Source organism: Anopheles merus, chromosome X, assembly GCF_017562075.2.
Source record: "Anopheles merus strain MAF chromosome X, AmerM5.1, whole genome shotgun sequence".
Taxonomy (NCBI): domain Eukaryota; kingdom Metazoa; phylum Arthropoda; class Insecta; order Diptera; family Culicidae; genus Anopheles; species Anopheles merus.
Window position 1 is genome coordinate 258,244 of NC_054081.1, and position 25,460 is coordinate 283,703.

The following is a 25,460-nucleotide window of genomic DNA, read 5'->3' on the forward strand; positions in this document are numbered from 1 at the left end:
CGGTGCTGGCTGCGACCGTAGCGCCATCTGGTGTACGTTAGCGAAAGCAAAAGCGCTTCTCCTTTGCAACGTAGAGGGCTGAGCCTTACTTTTACCCCCTTTTACCCTGTGTTTTTGTTGGCCGACCTTTTCGAGTCGATGCTGTAAACGCGCGTACACATACGCACACACATGCACATACACACACATGCACATACACACCTTCCACCCGGTGACCGCGCGCGCGCTCGTACACACGCACGCCAGACACAACAAAAACAACCATCCGTGTATCGATCCATTGGTTATTGGTCTGGCACGCCAAGGTTTGCAGGTAAAAGAGTGGCCGTTGTCCGTGTCGTGTCCGGCTTTCCAACCATCCAACGCGGTACGCAAGTGCGTCTTCACCGAAAACGTTCAAGTCGTCGCCAATCATAGAGGCCACCAGCAACAACGGAACACTGTCCCCACGTCCAGCCAAAGCCCAACACACAGAAGGGGGCTCCACAGGAGGGGGCTCAGTGACCCCACGCGGCGCAACGTGCCGGAAAACCAAAGGATGATGCCGCACGCATACACGCACACCCAAGTGGCCAAGGGACGGCAAACGGCACGGAACAACGGCACAGAAAAGTTCTTGTGAGTGAGTCAGTGAGCGTGTGTGTGTGTGTGTGTGCAGGTTGTTTGAGGTGTTCCCTGGTGTACTCACCCGTATGACCATCGCCGCCGTCCCCGGCCTGTGTGCGAGTGTTGCCATTGTTTGTTTACCTCCCTACCGGACCGAACCGACGGTGTACAGCAGGAAGAAGCAAGCGGCAGCAACAGCAGCAGCCACTACCACAACCAGTAGTGCATCCGTGCGATTGACGAACCCAGCGATGGATCGGCGGACAGTGTGTGCATATATGTGTGTGTAAAGTGTGCTATGTATGTGTGTGCAGGGCGACCGTATTCGATATTCTGCAATCAACTGACCAGCAGATCCTGCAACAACTAGCGGGCTCCCCATCCCCCTGGACTGTCATCGTTTGCTAGGGCAGCTGATGCTGCCAAGGAAGGTGGTGCAGGGGTTGCGGAGGAAAGAAAGCATCGTTTTTGTGACACGAATTTGTTACTCCAATCAAGCGTAACCCTGTGCGTGTGCGCCTGTGTGTGCCCGTGTCAACAATCAATAGCATCCTACCAACCAACGCCAGCCTACTCCCCCCCCCCCCCCCCCCCTTTAACCCCACGCTCTATTAAACCTTTCACGGGCAACGCGATCAACGCTACCTGCACCTTTCCCTGTTTTACGTGTCCGTCTTGTCCGTGTGTATGTGTGTGTCAAGATGTGTGCAACGAAACTACATACCACCATGATGCACTTGCAGCCGGAAAGCGTCCGCCCCGCCAGCCTCCACCACCTCCAACTCCGGCAGTTCCAGCACCCGTACGAATGGTTCCCGATGAAGAGATGTCGGTCACTGGACAGCAGCGGCAGGCACTGAGTGGAGGATGGTACCATCCATCAGGCGGGTAAGGCATGTCCCTCTCCCTTCAACCATTACTGCTAATGCTACGATCGATTTGCTTTTACACCTTTTAGGCTCCCTGATCGGCTGTGGTGGAAATGGATTGGACACCCTGCGCGACCGAATGCGGGTTCGTGTGTTGTTAGCGAGAAAATCACTGAATGCTTTGGGCGATTTAGTGTTATAAGTTTGTTGTTTCATTGCATCCTTTTGAAAAGGCAAGCAAGGCAATGGTTGATACAAATACCCGGACAGTCCGGGGATAGTAGGATCTGTCTGCACTTTCTGTGTTGCACGGCGCGGGACGAAGCACGGCAGATACGTTGGGCCATGAGAGGAAAATCGCATATATTATCGGTCCAAAACGAATTTTGTCTATTTGTCTATTTGCCCACTTGCTGGCCGTCATATTGTTTATTTTAGCCTCGAAAGTTAACTTCTTGTTTAAATGGCTGCAGCTTAGCTTCCGAATTGGTGTATTGCGATAATCATCCATCAACGAGTTAAATCACCAACGAAAACATAAACAATGCATCTTTCGTACCTCTCGATTGGAAGTGTCGTTAGCAGTGGGGGAGGGGGGGGGGGGTCGTGGGCACTAGATGAATTTATAATGCTTCCTATGAGCATCTTGAGCAAGGCGGCTAGGACCGTTTCTGTTTGTATAACGTTACCGCGTTAGCGCACTTTTTGAGCAACGCACTTTTTGGGAGAGCAACGCACTATTTGTTTACACTTCTGGCCCACAAAGCAGTCAACTGTAAACATACTAAAAAAGGGATTAAAATAACCCTGCCTATTATTAATCCGCTAGGCGTGTAGCTCCGGCCCGACCCGAAATGGTATTGCGAAAGTGAAGACCTTTGTTCAATGTTAGATGCATGTTTGTTGCCATCATTTTTCATTATCTTTTAACCCCTTTGGCAGATTCGCGAGTTTTAAGAAATGGAACCAAAAATTGTGACGCACTATTAGTTCGGTTTTCGAATCAACGTTAGCACGTTCAGCCCGGCGCTGATCTTTCCGTTCCGTTCCGCCGGCATCTAGAACGCAAGCTGTGGATTTTGATCCTAACATGCATGTAGAAAAAATGAGTTTTTTCGCTATAATTTCCATTCTATTCCGTTCATCAATACTGTTGTATGTGGGATGAGGTTTTTATCAACTGCAATCATTCTTAGAACAGTATTGTTTTACTTGCCCACTGCTGCGAGAAGAGTACAGTTATTGTTTAATTGTTTATTATATTTAAGTGATTGGCCAAACAAGCGGCTTTAGCACAGAATTTAAACTAGAACTTAAATAACTGTCACAAAGAGCAGATTAAACCCAGTGTACAATGTCAAGACGGTTCAACAGAATCTCGTAGGTTGGTGCCAGTCAAATAATCTATGCCACCGACAATAAGTTTGGACATAAACGTACATTGGTCATTATCACGTCTCCTAGCAAGTGTGTCCAGACCAAACGCAATATTTTTTGTTTCCCTAGCAAAAGACCAATGGCAGGCCCCAGGGCCTGGCACCAGCATATGGGAAAGTTCATTGGCAGGTCCTGGGGTCTGCCACCGGGCTGAACGTGTTATACAAGAATCAGATGAAAACAGTATTATTGGGCTGTATGCTAATAATTTGACTAACGATTTTAAGCATGTATTTTCAAGTTCAGAAACAAACAAAAAACGAAAGATTATGTATCGTTCCCGTGTGTCGACCGACCAAATTCAACAGTCTGACTTTCAGCTCTTTAGCTGGAAGCACGCGCCAGGCATGCTACACACAACGAAAAAAGAAGTGGAACAAAAGATCAGACTTCAATTTAAAATTGATTCGTCTGCTCGCCCGATAATGTTCCATCGCTGTTGTCTCGATAGCAACCCGGAACGGTGGATGTAACGGTATAGTTAAAATTATCACGAAAATTGTGTCTCGCTCTGACCCAAAAGACTTCAACGCAACGGAAGCGCACGAATACGAAAGCGCACGGTAGCCCGTTGGTGGCCAGCTCCAGGTGCATTAATGTTCAATGGGCCGTCCTTCGTGATGATGTGTATCGCTTACCTCCTATTTTCAGCACGATTTCCTCGTACCTTGGCGGGTAATTCGTAGCCGCCAAAGAAAGTAGCAAAACACGACTGATTGCTTTGTTTTTGTGTGCCTGGGAAATTGTTCTACTGATGTGTTGTTCGGCTAGGATCATTGGAGTTGGAGTTGAGGCAATAAACATTCTGCCGGCAACGGACAGTCGTTGAGGCTGCTTGGAAGGATAACTACCCGTAGTGTGTCTCCGTTCGTGACGATTCGTGTAGGCATAGTGGGAAGACGTTAGTTTGGAAGAGCGTTGCTGTGCGTACACAGAGTTGAGCATTTTCAATTTGGCAAAAGTATAGTGTTAGTGTCAGCAGTGAGAGTTTAAAGATTGCTCGAATTGGGTTGGTATTATAGATAAAAGTGCATTCATGAGTTGATGCTGCTAAGAGCAAATTGCCTAGAAACAAAAAACACAGTCGGAGCCCGTATGCAGCTTTGCCCATCCGCAACGAACACACGCCGTATGTGCCAAATCTGTGCGCGCAAGACAGGATTAATCTGTACAATGCATATTCGACGCAGCAAAACGCACACAAGACAAATGTGATGGAAATCCTAACGCGGGGTTTGCTCATTTGATTTACACGCAACCGCGCATGGAGGCAAGCTCGCGACGCCGGTTGCCTCATTTTTACGACCATTTCGTCTTCCGTTGCGTCCTCCATGCTTGTGCCGCCTCGCGGTTATCCAGCTACTTTTGTATAAATATTGCTAACGTTTTGCCTACAGTCTTAGGGCGCATGTATCTAGTTGACCGTATGCGCACATCCCGCGTCGCGCCATCTCGATCGCTGTGTGAGGTCATCAGCATGTTTAATTGAATGTATTGTGTTTCTTTTCCTTTTTAGGGCTAACATGCTGTGAGCTGACGCTAGATGGGCGCCCAGCAACTGGCTAAGAAGCAGTCTACACGCATTGCTGAAGGAAGGAGTGCGCCAAAACGAGTCCCCTCGTCGCATTTAGTGGGCAAGATCCCTCTGAGCAGTAAGCGAAACATCATTCGCCATTCACCGTTCCGCGATCGAAGCCGCTTGGTAGACCGATTTCCGGCGAGAAATTATTGTAAAGGAGGAAGTAACAAATTTGAGCTATAGGAATGAATCCTGGTTGAAGTGCAATATTGTGTATGTGTGTGTGTGTGTGTGTGTTTGTGAGCGCTAAAGTCTAAAAAGGGGCTAGGTGTGTGATTTACCATACGTGCAAAATATGAGTTGTACTGTCTCAAGTATTTAGTGATGATTTAAAAAAGTTGTGTATAAAAGACGATAAGCGCAACCCGCGAACTTCATCTCTGCAAATGAACAGTAAAACGATACAGTTAGATATTTTGGACCGTGTGCATACGTAAAGTAACGTTAACAGTGTTATACGCTTAAAACAAATAATTGTTGCCTCAAGCGCGACCAGTTGCTTAGACTAGGCGAGACGACTTGCTATCAAAAGAAACACCGAGCGAACCTCTTGCGTCTCTTACTCCATCTACACGCGCTTCACCCCCTCATAAACGGGATCATTCCATGGCACCGCAGTAAGGCTGACGGTGGCAGGAAACCAACACTCCACAACATACAGGCACACAAGAGGTGGGGCGCGGCTGTGGTTTGTTGTTCCCTCTTTACTGTGGTGTGCTCGAGTTACGCTTGTCTTGAAGAATTTATCCTCCACTTTGTGCGTAGCTCAAATACATGCGCATCGGCGAGCCCTTTTGCGCGACAGGAAATAAAATTGTTCTTGTGAGAGGCACTCTCGAGCAAGTGCCACCCCAAGAGCTCAAAAAGCGTCTAGAGGAGGCGGATTGCTAGAGACCGGAAGAAGGGGGTGCGGCTAATGCAACGGATGCGAAACGCGACGACTACCATGAAGCGTAACACTACCACGATGCCGGGGGGAACCGATTCTAGCTGGTCCGTTCCACACCGGATTTATCTGCAGCAGCAGCAGCAACAACAGCAGCAGGCCCACCAGCAGCAGCAACAGCAACAGCAGCGGCCACGGTTTGATTACGGATTCTGGAAGAATCCGGACGAGTCAACCGAACTGATCTTCCTGATGCCGAACGGCGTGATGATCACGATGTACATACCGATCCATATTACACTGGATGAACTGAAGTCGGTAAGTGCCCAAAGTAATACCTCAAATCTTATTATAGTTTCAAGGATGTTGTTAGCATTATTTATTTACGATTTGTTACATGGGGTAGAGGGGGAGATTAACATCTGTTACTTAACGCAAAATAAAATGTTTATTTTTTTTTTTATTCGAATAACAAATGGATAGTATTTAATCGTTGATTCTCCTTATTTATTTAATAACCTTCGCGGTTATGCTGCCCTAAAACGGATATCGCTACTAATTATTTACCACGCAATCAAATAGTCCGTTATTGCTAAGGGGCCAGTTCAAACGAGGATACTCTCTCTCTCTTTTTCTGAAATATCCTTTCTCTCTCTCCTTCCGCTACATTTGCGAGATGCTGCGACCAATCGAAACGCTGCCAGCGCGGACCAAAATACCAGGCATCGTACCAGGAGATCATGAAAATCAGGAGGTAGCTCTATCGATCCTCACTCTGTCTCGCTCTCGCTAGTGTGAGAAGATCTAATGCTCCTCTAACTAATTGGGCGCTTATCACATGCTCTTATCATACGAGAGGAAAGATGCGAGGAGAGTGAATATCCTTTCTCTCTCTCCTTCCGCTACATTTGCGGGATGCTGCGACCAATCGAAACGCTGCTAGCGCGGATCAAAATACCAGGCATCGTACCAGGAGATCATGAAAATCAGGAGGTAGCTCTATCGATCCTCACTCTGTCTCGCTCTCGCTAATGTGAGAAGATCTAATGCTCCTCTCTCTTATTTGGCGCTTATCACATGCTCTTATCATACGAGAGGAAAGATGCGAGGAGAGTGAATATCTTTTCTCTCTCTCCTTCCGCTACATTTGCGGGATGCTGCGACCAATCGAAACGCTGCTAGCGCGGACAAAATACCAGGCATCGTACCAGGAGATCATGAAAATCAGGAGGTAGCTCTATCGATCCTCACTCTGTCTCGCTCTCGCTAGTGTGAGAAGATCTAATGCTCCTCTCACTTATTGGGCGCTTATCACATACGCTTATCATACGAGAGGAAAGATGACGAGGAGAGTGAATATCCTTTCTCTCTCTCCTTCCGCTACCTCTGCGGGATGCTGCGACCAATCGAGACGCTACCAGCGCGGTCCAAAATACCAGGCATCGTAACAGGAGATCATGAAAATCAGGAGGTAGCTCTATCGATCCTCACCCTGTCTCGCTCTCGCTAGTGTGAGTAGATCTAATGCTCCTCTCTCTTATTGGGCGCTTATCACATGCTCTTATCATACGAGAGGAAAGATGACGAGGAGAGTGAATATCCTTTCTCTCTCTCCTTCCGCTACATTTGCGGGATGCTGCGACCAATCGAAACGCTGCTAGCGCGGACCAAAATACCAGGCATCGTACCAGGAGATCATGAAAATCAGGAGGTAGCTCTATCGATCCTCACTCTGTCTCGCTCTCGCTAATGTGAGAAGATCTAATGCTCCTCTCTCTTATTGGGCGCTTATCACATGCTCTTATCATACGAGAGGAAAGATGACGAGGAGAGTGAATATCCTTTCTCTCTCTCCTTCCGCTACATTTGCGGGATGCTGCGACCAATCGAAACGCTGCTAGCGCGGACCAAAATACCAGGCATCGTACCAGGAGATCATGAAAATCAGGAGGTAGCTCTATCGATCCTCACTCTGTCTCGCTCTCGCTAATGTGAGAAGATCTAATGCTCCTCTCTCTTATTGGGCGCTTATCACATGCTCTTATCATACGAGAGGAAAGATGACGAGGAGAGTGAATATCCTTTCTCTCTCTCCTTCCGCTACATTTGCGGGATGCTGCGACCAATCGAAACGCTGCTAGCGCGGACCAAAATACCAGGCATCGTACCAGGAGATCATGAAAATCAGGAGGTAGCTCTATCGATCCTCACTCTGTCTCGCTCTCGCTAATGTGAGAAGATCTAATGATCCTCTCTCTTATTGGGCGCTTATCACATGCTCTTATCATATGAGAGGAAAGATGACGAGGAGAGTGAATATCCTTTCTCTCTCTCCTTCCGCTACATTTGCGGGATGCTACGACCAATCGAAACGCTGCTAGCGCGGACCAAAATACCAGGCATCGTACCAGGAGATCATGAAAATCAGGAGGTAGCTCTATCGATCGGAGTGAGAAGATCTAATGCTCCTCTCACTAATTGGGCGCTTATCACATGCTCTTATCATACGAGAGGAAAGATGACGAGGAGAGTGAATATCCTTTCTCTCTCTCCTTCCGCTACATTTGCGGGATGCTACGACCAATCGAAACGCTGCTAGCGCGGACCAAAATACCAGGCATCGTACCAGGAGATCATGAAAATCAGGAGGTAGCTCTATCGATCCTCACTCTGTCTCGCTCTCGCTAATGTGAGAAGATCTAATGATCCTCTCTCTTATTGGGCGCTTATCACATGCTCTTATCATATGAGAGGAAAGATGACGAGGAGAGTGAATATCCTTTCTCTCTCTCCTTCCGCTACATTTGCGGGATGCTACGACCAATCGCAACGCTGCTAGCGCGGATCAAAATACCAGGCATCGTACCAGGAGATCATGAAAATCAGGAGGTAGCTCTATCGATCCTCACTCTGTCTCGCTCTCGCTAGTGTGAGTAGATCTAATGCTCCTCTCTCTTATTAGGCGCTTATCACATGCTCTTATCATATGAGAGGAAAGATGACAAGGAGAGTGAATATCCTTTCTCTCTCTCCTTCCGCTACATTTGCGGGATGCTACGACCAATCGCAACGCTGCTAGCGCGGACCAAAATACCAGGCATCGTACCAGGAGATCATGAAAATCAGGAGGTAGCTCTATCGATCCTCACTCTGTCTCGCTCTCGCTAGTGTGAGTAGATCTAATGCTCCTCTCACTAATTGGGCGCTTATCACATGCTCTTATCATACGAGAGGAAAGATGACGAGGAGAGTGAATATCCTTTCTCTCTCTCCTTCCGCTACATTTGCGGGATGCTGCGACCAATCGAAACGCTGCTAGCGCGGACCAAATACCAGGCATCGTACCAGGAGATCATGAAAATCAGGAGGTAGCTCTATCGATCCTCACTCTGTCTCGCTCTCGCTAATGTGAGAAGATCTAATGATCCTCTCTCTTATTGGGCGCTTATCACATGCTCTTATCATATGAGAGGAAAGATGACGAGGAGAGTGAATATCCTTTCTCTCTCTCCTTCCGCTACATTTGCGGGATGCTGCGACCAATCGCAACGCTGCTAGCGCGGACAAAAATACCAGGCATCGTACCAGGAGATCATGAAAATCAGGAGGTAGCTCTATCGATCCTCACTCTGTCTCGCTCTCGCTAGTGTGAGTAGATCTAATGCTCCTCTCTCTTATTAGGCGCTTATCACATGCTCTTATCATATGAGAGGAAAGATGACAAGGAGAGTGAATATTCTTTCTCTCTCTCCTTCCGCTACATTTGCGGGATGCTGCGACCAATCGAAACGCTGCTAGCGCGGACCAAAATACCAGGCATCGTACCAGGAGATCATGAAAATCAGGAGGTAGCTCTATCGATCCTCACTCTGTCTCGCTCTCGCTAGTGTGAGTAGATCTAATGCTCCTCTCACTAATTGGGCGCTTATCACTTGCTCTTATCATACGAGAGGAAAGATGACGAGGAGAGTGAATATCCTTTCTCTCTCTCCTTCCGCTACATTTGCGGGATGCTGCGACCAATCGAAACGCTGCTAGCGCGGACAAAAATACCAGGCATCGTACCAGGAGATCATGAAAATCAGGAGGTAGCTCTATCGATCCTCACTCTGTCTCGCTCTCGCTAGTGTGAGAAGATCTAATGCTCCTCTCTCTAATTGGGCGCTTATCACATGCTCTTATCATACGAGAGAAAAGATGACGAGAAGAGTGAATATCCTTTCTCTCTCTCCTTCCGCTACCTTTGCGGGATGCTGCGACCAATCGAAACGCTGCTAGCGCGGACCAAAATACCAGGCATCGTACCAGGAGATCATGAAAATCAGGAGGTAGCTCTATCGATCCTCACTCTGTCTCGCTCTCGCTAGTGTGAGTAGATCTAATGCTCCTCTCTCTTATTAGGCGCTTATCACATGCTCTTATCATATGAGAGGAAAGATGACAAGGAGAGTGAATATTCTTTCTCTCTCTCCTTCCGCTACATTTGCGGGATGCTACGACCAATCGAAACGCTGCTAGCGCGGACCAAAATACCAGGCATCGTACCAGGAGATCATGAAAATCAGGAGGTAGCTCTATCGATCCTCACTCTGTCTCGCTCTCGCTAGTGTGAGTAGATCTAATGCTCCTCTCACTAATTGGGCGCTTATCACATGCTCTTATCATACGAGAGGAAAGATGACGAGGAGAGTGAATATCCTTTCTCTCTCTCCTTCCGCTACATTTGCGGGATGCTGCGACCAATCGAAACGCTGCTAGCGCGGACCAAAATACCAGGCATCGTACCAGGAGATCATGAAAATCAGGAGGTAGCTCTATCGATCCTCACACTGTCTCGCTCTCGCTAATGTGAGAAGATCTAATGATCCTCTCTCTTATTGGGCGCTTATCACATGCTCTTATCATACGAGAGGAAAGATGACGAGGAGAGTGAATATCCTTTCTCTCTCTCCTTCCGCTACATTTGCGGGATGCTGCGACCAATCGAAACGCTGCTAGCGCGGACCAAAATACCAGGCATCGTACCAGGAGATCATGAAAATCAGGAGGTAGCTCTATCGATCCTCACTCTGTCTCGCTCTCGCTAGTGTGAGTAGATCTAATGCTCCTCTCTCTTATTAGGCGCTTATCACATGCTCTTATCATATGAGAGGAAAGATGACAAGGAGAGTGAATATCCTTTCTCTCTCTCCTTCCGCTACATTTGCGGGATGCTGCGACCAATCGAAACGCTGCTAGCGCGGACCAAAATACCAGGCATCGTACCAGGAGATCATGAAAATCAGGAGGTAGCTCTATCGATCCTCACTCTGTCTCGCTCTCGCTAGTGTGAGTAGATCTAATGCTCCTCTCACTAATTGGGCGCTTATCACATGCTCTTATCATACGAGAGGAAAGATGACAAGGAGAGTGAATATCCTTTCTCTCTCTCCTTCCGCTACATTTGCGGGATGCTGCGACCAATCGAAACGCTGCTAGCGCGGACCAAAATACCAGGCATCGTACCAGGAGATCATGAAAATCAGGAGGTAGCTCTATCGATCCTCACTCTGTCTCGCTCTCGCTAGTGTGAGTAGATCTAATGCTCCTCTCACTAATTGGGCGCTTATCACATGCTCTTATCATATGAGAGGAAAGATGACAAGGAGAGTGAATATCCTTTCTCTCTCTCCTTCCGCTACCTCTGCGAGATGCTGCGACCAATCGAAACGCTACCAGCGCGGACCAAAATACCAGGCATTGTAACAGGAGATCATGAAAATCAGGAGGTAGCTCTATCGATCCTCACTCTGTCTCGCTCTCGCTAGTGTGAGAAGATCTAATGCTCCTCTCTCTAATTGGGCGCTTATCACATGCTCTTATCATACGAGAGAAAAGATGACGAGAAGAGTGAATATCCTTTCTCTCTCTCCTTCCGCTACCTTTGCGGGATGCTGCGACCAATCGAAACGCTGCTAGCGCGGACCAAAATACCAGGCATCGTACCAGGAGATCATGAAAATCAGGAGGTAGCTCTATCGATCCTCACTCTGTCTCGCTCTCGCTAGTGTGAGTAGATCTAATGCTCCTCTCTCTTATTAGGCGCTTATCACATGCTCTTATCATATGAGAGGAAAGATGACAAGGAGAGTGAATATTCTTTCTCTTTCTCCTTCCGCTACATTTGCGGGATGCTGCGACCAATCGAAACGCTGCTAGCGCGGACCAAAATACCAGGCATCGTACCAGGAGATCATGAAAATCAGGAGGTAGCTCTATCGATCCTCACTCTGTCTCGCTCTCGCTAGTGTGAGAAGATCTAATGCTCCTCTCTCTAATTGGGCGCTTATCACATGCTCTTATCATACGAGAGAAAAGATGACGAGAAGAGTGAATATCCTTTCTCTCTCTCCTTCCGCTACCTTTGCGGGATGCTGCGACCAATCGAAACGCTGCTAGCGCGGACCAAAATACCAGGCATCGTACCAGGAGATCATGAAAATCAGGAGGTAGCTCTATCGATCCTCACTCTGTCTCGCTCTCGCTAATGTGAGAAGATCTAATGATCCTCTCTCTTATTGGGCGCTTATCACATGCTCTTATCATATGAGAGGAAAGATGACGAGGAGAGTGAATATCCTTTCTCTCTCTCCTTCCGCTACATTTGCGGGATGCTGCGACCAATCGAAACGCTGCTAGCGCGGACAAAAATACCAGGCATCGTACCAGGAGATCATGAAAATCAGGAGGTAGCTCTATCGATCCTCACTCTGTCTCGCTCTCGCTAGTGTGAGAAGATCTAATGCTCCTCTCTCTAATTGGGCGCTTATCACATGCTCTTATCATACGAGAGAAAAGATGACGAGAAGAGTGAATATCCTTTCTCTCTCTCCTTCCGCTACCTTTGCGGGATGCTGCGACCAATCGAAACGCTGCTAGCGCGGACCAAAATACCAGGCATCGTACCAGGAGATCATGAAAATCAGGAGGTAGCTCTATCGATCCTCACTCTGTCTCGCTCTCGCTAGTGTGAGTAGATCTAATGCTCCTCTCACTAATTGGGCGCTTAGCACATGCTCTTATCATATGAGAGGAAAGATGACAAGGAGAGTGAATATTCTTTCTCTCTCTCCTTCCGCTACATTTGCGGGATGCTACGACCAATCGAAACGCTGCTAGCGCGGACCAAAATACCAGGCATCGTACCAGGAGATCATGAAAATCAGGAGGTAGCTCTATCGATCCTCACTCTGTCTCGCTCTCGCTAGTGTGAGTAGATCTAATGCTCCTCTCTCTTATTAGGCGCTTATCACATGCTCTTATCATATGAGAGGAAAGATGACAAGGAGAGTGAATATCCTTTCTCTCTCTCCTTCCGCTACATTTGCGGGATGCTGCGACCAATCGAAACGCTGCTAGCGCGGACCAAAATACCAGGCATCGTACCAGGAGATCATGAAAATCAGGAGGTAGCTCTATCGATCCTCACTCTGTCTCGCTCTCGCTAGTGTGAGTAGATCTAATGCTCCTCTCACTAATTGGGCGCTTATCACATGCTCTTATCATACGAGAGGAAAGATGACAAGGAGAGTGAATATCCTTTCTCTCTCTCCTTCCGCTACATTTGCGGGATGCTGCGACCAATCGAAACGCTGCTAGCGCGGACCAAAATACCAGGCATCGTACCAGGAGATCATGAAAATCAGGAGGTAGCTCTATCGATCCTCACTCTGTCTCGCTCTCGCTAGTGTGAGTAGATCTAATGCTCCTCTCTCTTATTAGGCGCTTATCACATGCTCTTATCATATGAGAGGAAAGATGACGAGGAGAGTGAATATCCTTTCTCTCTCTCCTTCCGCTACATTTGCGGGATGCTGCGACCAATCGAAACGCTGCTAGCGCGGACCAAAATACCAGGCATCGTACCAGGAGATCATGAAAATCAGGAGGTAGCTCTATCGATCCTCACTCTGTCTCGCTCTCGCTAGTGTGAGTAGATCTAATGCTCCTCTCTCTTATTAGGCGCTTATCACATGCTCTTATCATATGAGAGGAAAGATGACGAGGAGAGTGAATATCCTTTCTCTCTCTCCTTCCGCTACATTTGCGGGATGCTGCGACCAATCGAAACGCTGCTAGCGCGGACCAAAATACCAGGCATCGTACCAGGAGATCATGAAAATCAGGAGGTAGCTCTATCGATCCTCACTCTGTCTCGCTCTCGCTAGTGTGAGAAGATCTAATGCTCCTCTCTCTTATTGGGCGCTTATCACATGCTCTTATCATACCAGAGGAAAGATGGAGTGTGGTGACTTGTTTGAAGGGGTTTGGAGGGAGGGGTTTTTATCAATCAGCAGTTAATATCCTGGGGTTACGTTACGTTTCTTCCTAAGTTACCATTTGCTACACTAGGTGAGGAAGGTGTCGAAAATAGCTATTTTTACGTAACTTTATTGATGGATGACGCCATAGAGGCACATAAAGACGAGCTTGTTATGCATCTGGTTGCTGTCTACGACTTGGGCGATTTTTTTCTAAGCTTTTATTCGCAACTGTCCGCAATTTACTGATAGATGCAGGTTTGATCAAAACTTTTCGATCTTATTTGTTGGTTTTGGTGTTTTGATAGTATGAAAACATGCAGAATATGTAAACATACAATAAGCCAATACAATACACTCATAACATAGCATACTTTAGACATGTGGAAATAAACAAGGCATAGGGAATGCATTATGGGTGGAGTTTATGACGCTGGGACTGAAGTATGCATCCTCATGTTGGAAGCACCTCAGCGCGATGTATATATGCTAAAAATATAGCGAACAACGCATGATGTTTACAATTCCAGACTGTTGCATTGCTATTTATGGGTGACGAGTGACTCACCACAATTTATTGGCTCTTTTGTTCGACTTCGAAATTGTTGGTTTTTCTTCATCTAACTTTACGTCAGAATTGAAGCGAACGATACCGTATTTCAATGATTTCTAACAAAAAAGAAATTACACGGAAATAAAAGGGGACCTCGCGTAACAAATTTAATCCCTTGCAGGGACTCACTCGTTGTACGAGATATTTATACAGACAGGCCGTCGAAATCGCAGTAGACGTCAAATCGTTAGACCCAATCTGGGCGGCGGTTTTCAAAAACGTTCACAAGGTTGGGACGGAAGCCAAAACGATAATGTTTAATGCTGGTGTTTTTGTGTATTTTTTCAAGAATTTAGAGCATTTTCAGGACATGATAAAAAAAAGATGCAGAACTTGAAACTATGATGATTGCAAACATTTACTACATAGCGTTGCTGCTAGACGATCCAATTGTGAAAACAAACTTTTTATTCTAATTCCCCCCCGTAATATTTGCAGGACGTTTGGGAGGAGGCAGAACGGTACCCACTGTACTGCCATCTGGGCGATAAGAACAAGTACTGCTTCGGCACCCTGGCGGCGGGCCGGACGAACAGCAACACGACGTACGAAAATGAGGCCGAAACCCGGCTGATGGACGTGCAGCCCACCCTCGGCATCCTGCGCTTCGTCGAGAAGAGCAACGTGTCGGAGAACACGAAGCTGATGGAGAACATTAGCAGCCTGCTGGACAGCAAGCTGCCGGTGAAGACGCTGGTCAACCCGGAGGTGAACGACTTCCGCGCCAAGATGAGCATGCTGAGCGAGGATATCGGCAGCCGGCGGGCGGTAATGACGCGTATGGAGCGGATAGCCTACCAGTACCCGGCCAAGCTGGTCAGCGGTGCTCACGTTCCCGAGCCGATCAGCCGGCGGCTGACGAACGGCGACTTTTGCGTGGTGGCGATCAGCACCGACATGCAGCTGACGGTGAAGGTACCGTGCCGGGCGACCCCGGACGAGGTGCTGAAACGCATCCTCAAGAAGCAGAACCCGTCGAAGGCGCGCAATGAGAACAGTAGTACGGAGTACATATTGAAGGTGTGCGGGCGGGAAGAGTACATCTATGGGGCGCACCCGATGATCAGCTTCCAGTACGTGCAGGACTGTCTGTCGCGGGACGAGACGCCCACGTTTGTGCCGCGGCTCGTTCGCACGGTGGAGGTGTTTAAGAACGACATCTACGACGCGCGCGAAGACTTTACGCAGTGGTCGGCGTCGGCCAAGCCGAGCTCGCTGTACGGCGGCAGCGTCAGCAGCAGCAGCGGGTACGGCGGTGGCGCGGGCAGTACCTACAGCACCCAGTCGCAGCAGTCGCACACGCTGCGAAAGGTGAAGTACATCACCAGCTGGGAGATCGACGCGAAGCTGCAGTGCACGGTGCACGAGATACGCGGGCTGAATGTCGAGTCGGACAAGGAGCTGGGCGTGCAGCTCGGTCTGTTTCACGGCGGCAAGTCGCTGTGCAAAACGGAGCGCACGCGCACGGTCACGGTGAACAGTGGCGCCGCGACCTGGAACGAGACGATCCTGTTCGACATCAACGTAAGCAACGTGCCGCGCATGGCGCGGTTGTGTCTGGTGGTGTACGAGAACATGCGCACGGCCAAGGGGACGGGCATACGGACGCGCCGCACCAAGGACGGGCTGATCAATCCGATCGCGTGGGTCAACACGATGGTGTACGATTACAAGAACCAGCTGAAGGTGGACTCGGTGACGCTGTACACGTGGGACTACGCGGAGGATGCGCAGTCGGAGGACATTCTGCATCCGCTCGGAACGGTCGAGCCGAACCCGAACCGGGACAACATGGTCGTGTCCGTGCTGCTGAGCTTCGGCACGTACGGTCCGGAGGGGCGTATCATCGTCTACCCGGGCGAAGAGGAGCTGCTGTCACACGCGGCCAAGATGAGCCATCGCAACGAGCATCTGAATCGCGAGAGTGCCGAGGACACGCGATCGATCCGGGCGATCATGTCGGCGTACATGTACAACGACCGGCTGAACGACATCCACGAGCAGGACCGTAACGCAATCTGGGCGAAGCGGCGCGAGTGCATGAAGCAGATGCCTCAGGGGCTGCCCTGCCTGCTCTACTGCGTCGAGTGGAACAACCGGGACGAGGTGTCCGAGATCGTGTCGCTGCTGCAGGAGTGGCCCAAGCTGCTGGTCGAGCGGGCCCTCGAGCTGCTCGATTACGCGTACGCGGACAAGTACGTGCGCCGGTACGCCGTGGACTGTCTGCGCACGATCGAGGACGACGAGCTGCTGCTGTACCTGCTCCAGCTGGTGCAGGCGCTCAAGCACGAGTCGTACCTGAACTGCGATCTGGTGTATTTTCTGCTGCAGCGCGCCCTGCACAACCAGCACATCGGCCACTATCTGTTCTGGCATCTGCGGTCCGAGATTTCGGTACCGTCGGTGCAGGTCCGGTTCGGGCTGATACTGGAGGCGTACCTGCTCGGCAGTCCGGAGCATGTGGCGGTGCTGCTGAAGCAGATGCAGTGCCTGCGCTACCTGCAAACCTGCTCAGACAACGTGAAGAAGGGCAGCAAGGAGAAGGGCCGCACGCTGCTGATCGAGCAGCTCGCCAAGGAGGGCCACGTGACCAGTGACCTGATCAGCCCGCTCAACCCGAGCTACCGGTGCAAGGCGGTCCGGACCGACCGGTGCAAGGTGATGGACTCAAAGATGCGCCCGCTCTGGATCGTGTACGAGAACAGCGACGCGAACGGCGACGACATACACATGATCTTCAAGAACGGGGACGACCTGCGGCAGGATATGCTGACGCTGCAGATGCTGCGCATCATGGACCGGATCTGGAAGAGCCACGGGTACGACTTCCGGATGAACCCGTATAGCTGCATCAGCACCGACCACAAGCTCGGCCTGATCGAGGTGGTGCTGAACGCGGAAACGATCGCGAACATCCAGAAGGAGCGAGGCATGTTTTCGGCCACCTCGCCGTTCAAGAAGGGTTCGCTGCTGGCGTGGCTGCGCGAGCACAACGGCACCGAGGACCTGCTGGCGAAGGCGATCCAGGAGTTTACGCTCAGCTGCGCCGGCTACTGCGTGGCGACGTACGTGCTGGGGGTGGCGGACCGCCACTCCGACAACATTATGGTGAAGAAGACGGGCCAGCTGTTTCACATCGACTTCGGGCACATACTGGGCCACTTCAAGGAGAAGTTTGGCTTCCGGCGGGAGCGCGTGCCGTTCGTGCTGACGCACGATTTCGTGTACGTGATCAACAACGGCCGGACGGATCGGGAGGCGCAGGAGTTCTGTCGCTTCCAGACGCTTTGCGAAGAGGTGCGTGCGGGAAGGTATGGCGTTTTAAGCGCTTCCCTTTATTGATTGTTTTGGCTTTTGTTGCTTCTTTGCTTTCGCCAGGCGTTCCTTATTCTACGTCAGCACGGCTGTCTGATACTGTCGCTGTTCTCGATGATGATCTCAACTGGCCTCCCGGAGCTGTCGTCCGAAAAGGATTTGAACTATCTGCGGGAAACACTGGTACGTATTGCGCGCCCACGCGAGTGTCCCTTCTTCTTATCGCCCACCTTGTGTTGTTTTAGGTGCTGGACAAAACGGAAGAAGAGGCGCGCACCCACTTCAAGCTCAAGTTCAGTGAAGCGCTTGCCAACTCGTGGAAAACGTCGCTCAACTGGGCATCGCACAACTTCTCCAAAAACAATCGACAGTGACACCAGTATCATCTCGGGCGGAACCATCAGACGATGTAGCTTTGGCAGTGAGCAGCGAGGTGCGAAAGTGGGCAGAATTGCGGCGGAAAGTGATGCAGCAGACAAGGGAGGAGTAGGGAGTGCTGATGGTATTTGTGTTTTGTTGGAGAGGTTCCAAGACCTTGCGTTTCCGACGTGGTGTGATACGTGTTCGTTGATTTTATTATTATTTTTTTTGGCACGTTCGTATCTGCATGGCATTGGCATTGGCGCGCTGTTATAAATTGCCTGGGCACGTGCACTGGCAGCAACAATGACATCGTAAAGGGAGTGTGACACTAATGCAAGAAAGGACGGCAAACTTGAGCGAGTTAATTCACAGAAAAGGCAAAGAAGGCTTCGTGTATGTGACACACATGCTATACATGCTATAGCTATATACATTAGGTAACATTTGAAAAAAAAATTAGGCACGGTAATGTGTGTTGTTAGAAAGAATATGCTGAGGAAGGGAGCGTGTGCAAGCTGGAATCGGTCAACAACCGATTGGGTTACTATTACTGTACTAAGTTACGTATATTTTTCATTTATTGTTTTTGTAACCACTTCTCAGTACAACTATAACTGAACATGTTCACGCACGCTGCTTATACGCAAACGTACGGGGGATGGGGACAGTATTAAGAAACCACAAGATGCGAACGAATGACCAGGAACTTCCACGCTTGAAATATTACTCGAAATGCAATTGAGAGAAACAGCTGAATAGGCTTCCATTGCTAATACAATGCAAAACATGATGCACCTGTGCTATTGCTATTTTCCAACCCGCTTACGTTTCTTGTGACAACTTCATCTACCGGAGAGGGGCACGCGCAAAGGCTGTAAATAGAGATAGGGCGTACAAGTGGGAAGCAATTTTGCATCATTTTCGTTGACATTACTGCTGCGGCTGAACAGATGCTGAAAGTAGGTAGCATCAAACGACATACGCAATGAAATTTTCCGACCGAAGGCTATTCATTGACCTTCTCGAGACGCGTTATTTGTCTGTACATATTCCAAAGTCATTAGAGCGATTCTATTGCTCATCGTTTGATGCCCATAGCTTATCTGTGTGTTCTAGCTGATTTATATAAAATTCCTTCGTTCAAGTTCACTCTATCTCTGTATTGAAAAAAGCCCCTTGAAGTGTGTCCCTTATGCGACAGTAATCGAGGATCGAAGGTAGCAGGAAACAAGTGCACCCAGTCGTGGCACACGTCTTCAGAGTAGTTGTGTCGATCACAAAACCTTGTGTCCCGTTTGTGTGAGTGTATGCGTGTTTTTTTTTGTTTTTTAGTTTACGTGTTTTAGAAGATTAATGTGAATTCATTCAAACTGTTCGTGCAATAGTGCAGCTGTCTGAGCTTTACACTAAAGCAGTAAGCATATTTTTGTGTGTATGTTTGTTTTTTCTTAAAGTTTTAGCTCAAGAGCCCCCACCCTGGTAAACAGCATTATGTATGTCATAAAACACACTCACAACACTCCGTTTTATGCAGCAGACTAGACCCCCACCCCTTTCCTCCCCCGACGTTAAGCAAACACAAAACATGATTTTTTTTTTCAAAAATGCGAACGCTCTAACACGGGCGTGTGTAATTAGTGCAGGAAAAATGTACTGGAGCGCTTACACTCCACCTATTTATATAGCATCACAATCCATTCTACAAGCACAACCATACGTAATGTATATCAGTAGTACAGAAAAGAAAGGGAGAGAGAGAGAGAGGAAGAGGAAGAGAAGCTCCTATTTTATTGAATCATTTCCATTCGCACCCAAACGAAGTGAGTGCACAGTAACACGGGGTGCATTTTGGTGTGCTTTCGGGCACCACTCATTGCAGCCCACCCACTACCCCAGCAAGCTCCATAACATAAAAATAAACATACCTGGTATTCCGATCTACAAAAAGCTCTTTTGCTTTCATTATGTGCACCATATATAGCGGTGTACGCCAAGGTAGCGTAGGTAGCTTCGATGCAAGCCCTTCGGTTACACGATTTTAAATGAGTTAGTGTTTAGATGATATTTTAGATTTTTTTTTGCTTCACAGTGTCACATTCGCTAGTCTGTAATGGATTCTCCAGCTTCATGAGTGTATGCGGTGAATTGGTATGCGGTATACATGTTCACGTTTTTTTTTTTACAGAAAAGCCTGACATTTTTCAAAAAAGTTAGATATTTAACTGCTGGCTGATATTTCATTAAATTTAACCGATCGCAGTCATCATCTCATGAAAAGGGCGAATCCAAGAAGGTGTGCGGACTATCGAATGTGCACTGTATACGATATACTCGCTCATGCATACATACGTAATGATAGGAAAATGAGGGAATGAAGCAATGAATCGCTACCAATAGGGAAAGAGAGTGAGACATAACGTTTCCGGATTTTGTTAAACCGAACTAAAGTGCGCTTTAGTGAATTGTATAGTTTGTTTACACCGACAACAGACAACCTGTGGCAAGCTAGTGGGAGGAGGAGACATACTGATAATTGTACATAGCAAACAGTTCTGTGAAGAGGTGATAGCATCTGCAGGCGAAGAAAATGAGGCCGTAAATGAATGAGCTTTATGAGCACTATTCTCTATATATATTGTTTCAATTAAAAAATGCGATTAGGTGAAGCAACAGTACCTCCAAAGTTTACTTATGGCGCCACTCTGGTCCTTTGGAAGCTTTGCCCTTTTAGGACATTCTGTAGATTGAAACTTGCCTTAAAATTTTCCAATGTGGAATTTCAACTTGAAAATCTATCGTAATTGTTGATAACACTTTGAGGACTCCTTGAATGAATTTCAGAGCCCGTTGCCCAGGATTTGATATTTGAATTTCTCATGTGTTTTGTGATATGTACTGGGAGTATTTATTTTGAAGCTTTTTTTATCTCTAACTTATTGATCATTCATGTGGCCCTTTGCAATGTTTCGGTCTTTCGTTCTATGTTCTTACTTAAGCTCAATCATTTTCAGCCCCATGTTTTTTGCCTTGCCACAGTTGACTGATGAAACCCACGAAGAACCGCCAGCGTTAAGCGATTTAGATCAGCTAGATTCACGAAAGCGTGATTTTCATGCGTGTAAAAAAATTCAAATATCTATGTTTTCTGTATTAAGTTTTGCTTGTAGGAATTTTACGCATGCGCGAAAGACGCGCTGTCGTTTTTTGCGGTTACGTGCAAAGTTTTGAACACTCTGGATGCCACTCGCTTAATACAAATTCTCATAGTTTCAGAAAACTGTAGCTTAACTTACTTAATTTTGCAAGCACACTGTGGAAGTGAACAATCCCCTAAGCGATTGAACTTTTCGGTTACTTGATTGAAAACACCTTGTAAGTGTCATCATGATCTAGAAGACGCTGCAAAATCAAAAGAAGAAACATAACTAACATAATAACATAACTTGACCAAACCGCGGATGCGTATCTGAAATCGCAACAAACGCTAGGATAAAAAGCGTTGCACGATGAATGTATAAAAACTATGCAAAATTAATGTTGGCAAGAGAAAAATCATTAAATGGAAAAGCAGACTAACACCATACAATATGTTGCACATCACACAGCCGCAAAAGTGATGTGTGAACATTTATATCAATAGATCGAACAATAGGTAGCGATAGGTTCTGGATGTAACGTGTGTATATAGACGCAGAGAAAGAGCAGGGAAGGGCGGGCTATATTGTACCACATAATTTTATTAAACATGTAATATTTGTAGGCACCCAATTGAATACTACTAGCGTGTAAGATGTATCCTATAATGACTAATCATTTTAAAAAATCCTCCATAGTACAGCTTTTCAATCTGCTGTGCGAGTTTTAGTACGACGTTGCGATAAAACTGTGAAACTGGAAGGCGAGAAGCAGCGATTTGATTCACATCATATAGCAAACTTAATCGACTTTCACCTTCCGGTATAGTAGAAAGTGGAAGAAAAAATAACACTGGAAGAAGGTTAAACGAATGAATCAAATGGTGACGCTACAGGGATTAAAACAAGAAATAAAAGAGATCAACAAACACTGTTGCTAAGGATAGACTGCCGGAGCTGAGCTGAGGATGTGATAGGCAAGGGTCAGTGAAGAAGATTATAGAAAGAAGGGAGAAGAGCCGGTTGAAAACGACTCTCCCCTCCCCCAACGACGTAAACAGGAGTATCGATTGCTCCAAAATATCAAACACACCCATGCGCGAGGCTAGCAGAAGATGCAGATGTGCACGTATCTAGTATATGTCATACCACAATCAATCAGAAAAGAACAGACATTTCACATTTAAACCACACAAACACATAAAGTACAGGCGTATAAGAACAGGTAGGAAACTGTTATGCGAACCAGCTTGAGGCGAAGAATTTCACGCACCAGGCATTAGTAATAGACGGAGGAGAGCGAATGATAAAACACATTGAGATTGAGAATGATCCTAGCAAGTTGGAGCGTTGGTTTATAATGGAAGGTGTGCAAAGGATTGTTTCTGTGTGTATGTGTGTATGTGTGTGTATGTGTGTGTGTGTGTTTATGTGATGTGTACGTGTGCCTGCAATGGGCACGCGGACAAGGATAGAAACAGTTTATGAAGAAGGGAAATAAAATCACTGTACTTTTCACGAAATGCCTTTATTGTTATGCTAAAATTTAAAACATAAACGAAAAGCTCTAACGAGATCCTGTTCGCCGCCTATTGATTTAACTCTACAGCATCTGTAGATGGCTACTCGATACATTACGTATTGCATCTACGATGATATTAGACGTATGGTAAATACCCGGACGTATTGTAAATAGATCTACTTTGTTGGCGGAATCCGATCAAACACATTTAGGAAAAGAGTTCACATTTTTCGTTAAGTGTCCTGTTTACAGTCCTTTCATATATCTCACTAGATTTTATATCTTGAAGGAGGAAAATAGATTGAATGTGACACAATATTGTGGAGATAATCTATAAAAAAAACTACTTCAGAAGCATGTTTAAAGCATCTATTAGCTTTATTATGCGTTCTCTAGAGCCGATACTCTATTCCCTTGTTGAGAAGTGATCTCCGATTCTGGTGCACCTCTCCTTTACTTGTTGCGTGACTTATAAATAAACACAGAAGCGTTAACAGTAACAGCAGATTAGAATCATCGATTTAGTGTTTGTTCCTCCCGACACCCCCCCCCCCCTCCTTCGATCAGCAAATTGACCGCATCGAAACGAATTAAACCTTGCGTCGATCAAGTTTCACTGACGTGTGCAACCTCACCCAACGGGAGTCGCAAATTCTCTCCGTACGCTCTCTGTAGTGAGGATTGAAGTGGTTAGCTAGATGTTTTGTTACACGAGCCTTCGCATGTAAATGATCTCTTACAACGGTCGGAGTTGGTGGTGGTGGTGGTACTTTTAGCCTCTGCTACTTGGAAGTTTGCTTTATTTTTCTGTTTCGAGGGCGGCCCATCGAGCAAGTCGAAGAGACCGTTTGGCTCGGTTTCGCTATAGGAGGTGTCGGATGTCAGTAAATCCGTTTATAGAATCCTTGCAAATGCCTGATTGGATTTTGGGGCAGGAACGTTGCGTTGGTCCAGGTTCGGATGTCTGCTGACTGACGGTACACAAGCTTATAGGGTTTGGCACACTGTACTGTGCTGAGTTTATTGCAGAAGAGTGCTATGCGTGTCGGCTTACCCAAGGTAGCCATTACTTTACTATTGCAAATGCTGCACAATGTACACTTCTGGACATTATATGTTATCATCTGTAGTGCAAGTCTCTAAAAGATACTGTAAAAAATTTGTCTGAAACATTCGTTTTTTTAAATTAAACATGACATACGAATGAATTTAAAAACGATTTAAGACTGATCTGTTTGACCAAGATTACGTAATCTACCTATTCTTACGTCAGTCTTTACTAGGCTAGGATGATGATTTAGCAGTGCAACAATATATCTCCGGACTCTGCTTCAGATCATCTTACAATAAAAAATGTATATAGACAACAAGAGTGTGACTCTTACATCTGTAGTTTGCACTGAAACACTCATCTATGGATCATTCTGATCTCTTAGAGTTACCCTTGGTTCGAAGTTCGACACGGAAACTGGCACTGGTGCACAAGAAAATAAAAAAAAAGTTCTCCATAGAACCTAAATTGTGTCTAATTACAATTAAACTCTAAAGATTGCCCCGCGGGGTTAAAAATCTAACCGGACCAAAGTATGCATTAGGTCCGCCCTAGTGCATGGAGAGCATCTTCTTTAATTGACTAACAACCCCCATGGTGGCAGAATGGGTGCCTACTGCTGCTAAGCGGCGAATCTCCGTAGCTGAAACGGACACACATGCTTCTTTTCCCGTTCATTAGTGGCCCTTTCGCGGGCGGATTCGGTCCGAAGATTATGAGACTCTGCGCTCGCTCTTACCAGCATGCCGGAGTGTGGAAGATGGGGAATAGGTTAAGCAAATGAAAAATTAGTAAATTAGAATGGGGGTACGAGCGCACGCGCGCACTTTGCAACAGCGTATACGTGTACTTGCCGACTTACTTGGCTTCGATTGAGGATTTTCGGCCATCTAGGGTACGGAATACTTTTTGTTTTGCGTATTTGAGCCTTAGTTAGCCAGCCCGGGGGGTGCCTCCAATTTTTTGCATCACCCTTCGAAGTTCATATACCGAGCTCGTCCTTCAGCAATTTGGACGACGTGTGTCGCTCCACTCCAGTCCTGGGGAAACGCCTGAGACACCCGGGGACATTCCGCACCGGGGGAAGCGTAAAACAAAGTCGGCCTAGCGATATGGAGGCGGCAGTGCATAGATAATTAGATTAAGACCGCACACCACGAGCGAGAGACAGAGGCACCACACAGACACACACCTCCCGGGACACATTTCGGTTTGGGGGGTTTCGGGGGTTCTGGCAGAACGTATACGTAGATGACCACAACGGAGCGCGCGTAGTTCGCCCAGTGCGCCCATTGCAGCTTATTAGTTCATCGAACGCGGACCTGTCCGGTTGTGATCTCGGCAGTTGGTGTTTTCAAAAAAGGGCTTGCAACTGGTCGTCACCTACTGGTAGCCACCGGATTTGCCCAACGGTCAAAGTGTTGGTTCAGTTTGGTCGAGTCGCCTGACGTTACCTGAAGATATAACAAAACGCAGGGTCGTTCACAGGTGTGAGAGCGCGAGTGTCGAAAACCTAACCTCCTGGTCCAGGTGTTACTGGATCCGCGTGTGCGGATCAGTTGTGAACCGTCTTTCTTTTGTTGTTCCGTATTGCCATCAACAATCAAGCTACAGCAGCAGAGTTCGCATACGGACAGTTTGGGTTTCTGTTCGCTATATACAACACAAAGTGCGCCGGGATTAGTGACACGGTGTGCTCTAGTGCTGCTGCGATCAATCAACCGCCACGTTGCAGAACAGCTGGATCGTCGACGCAGCGAAACGGCTCAATGGCTCGGGTTGGTG

At 47.4% G+C, this 25,460-nt stretch overlaps 2 protein-coding genes across 3 annotated transcripts in view; both read left to right on the top strand.

The window, feature by feature from the left end:
• The first annotated feature begins 76 nt into the window (after positions 1-76).
• LOC121589648 (phosphatidylinositol 4,5-bisphosphate 3-kinase catalytic subunit beta isoform) lies at positions 77-19,545 on the top strand. Of its 2 annotated transcripts, XM_041908728.1 has the most exons (6): positions 77-1,494; positions 1,565-1,620; positions 4,429-5,695; positions 14,729-17,587; positions 17,669-17,788; positions 17,851-19,545. In XM_041908728.1, the coding sequence occupies exons 3-6, from the start codon at positions 5,408-5,410 to the stop codon at positions 17,977-17,979; spliced, it is 3,396 nt and encodes a 1,131-aa protein (XP_041764662.1). In that variant the 5' UTR covers positions 77-1,494; positions 1,565-1,620; positions 4,429-5,407; the 3' UTR covers positions 17,980-19,545. The 2 variants fall into 2 exon arrangements, with proteins under 2 accessions (XP_041764662.1, XP_041764670.1); XM_041908736.1 differs by lacking the exon at positions 1,565-1,620.
• Positions 19,546-24,977: 5,432 nt separating this feature from the next.
• Positions 24,978-25,460, top strand: part of LOC121592892 (chaoptin) — a 30,848-nt gene continuing 30,365 nt past the window's right edge. Inside the window, exon 1 of the mRNA XM_041914768.1 lies at positions 24,978-25,453. Coding sequence (XP_041770702.1) covers positions 25,445-25,453 — 9 coding nt within the window. The 5' untranslated portion in view covers positions 24,978-25,444. The remainder of the gene's footprint in view (positions 25,454-25,460) is intronic.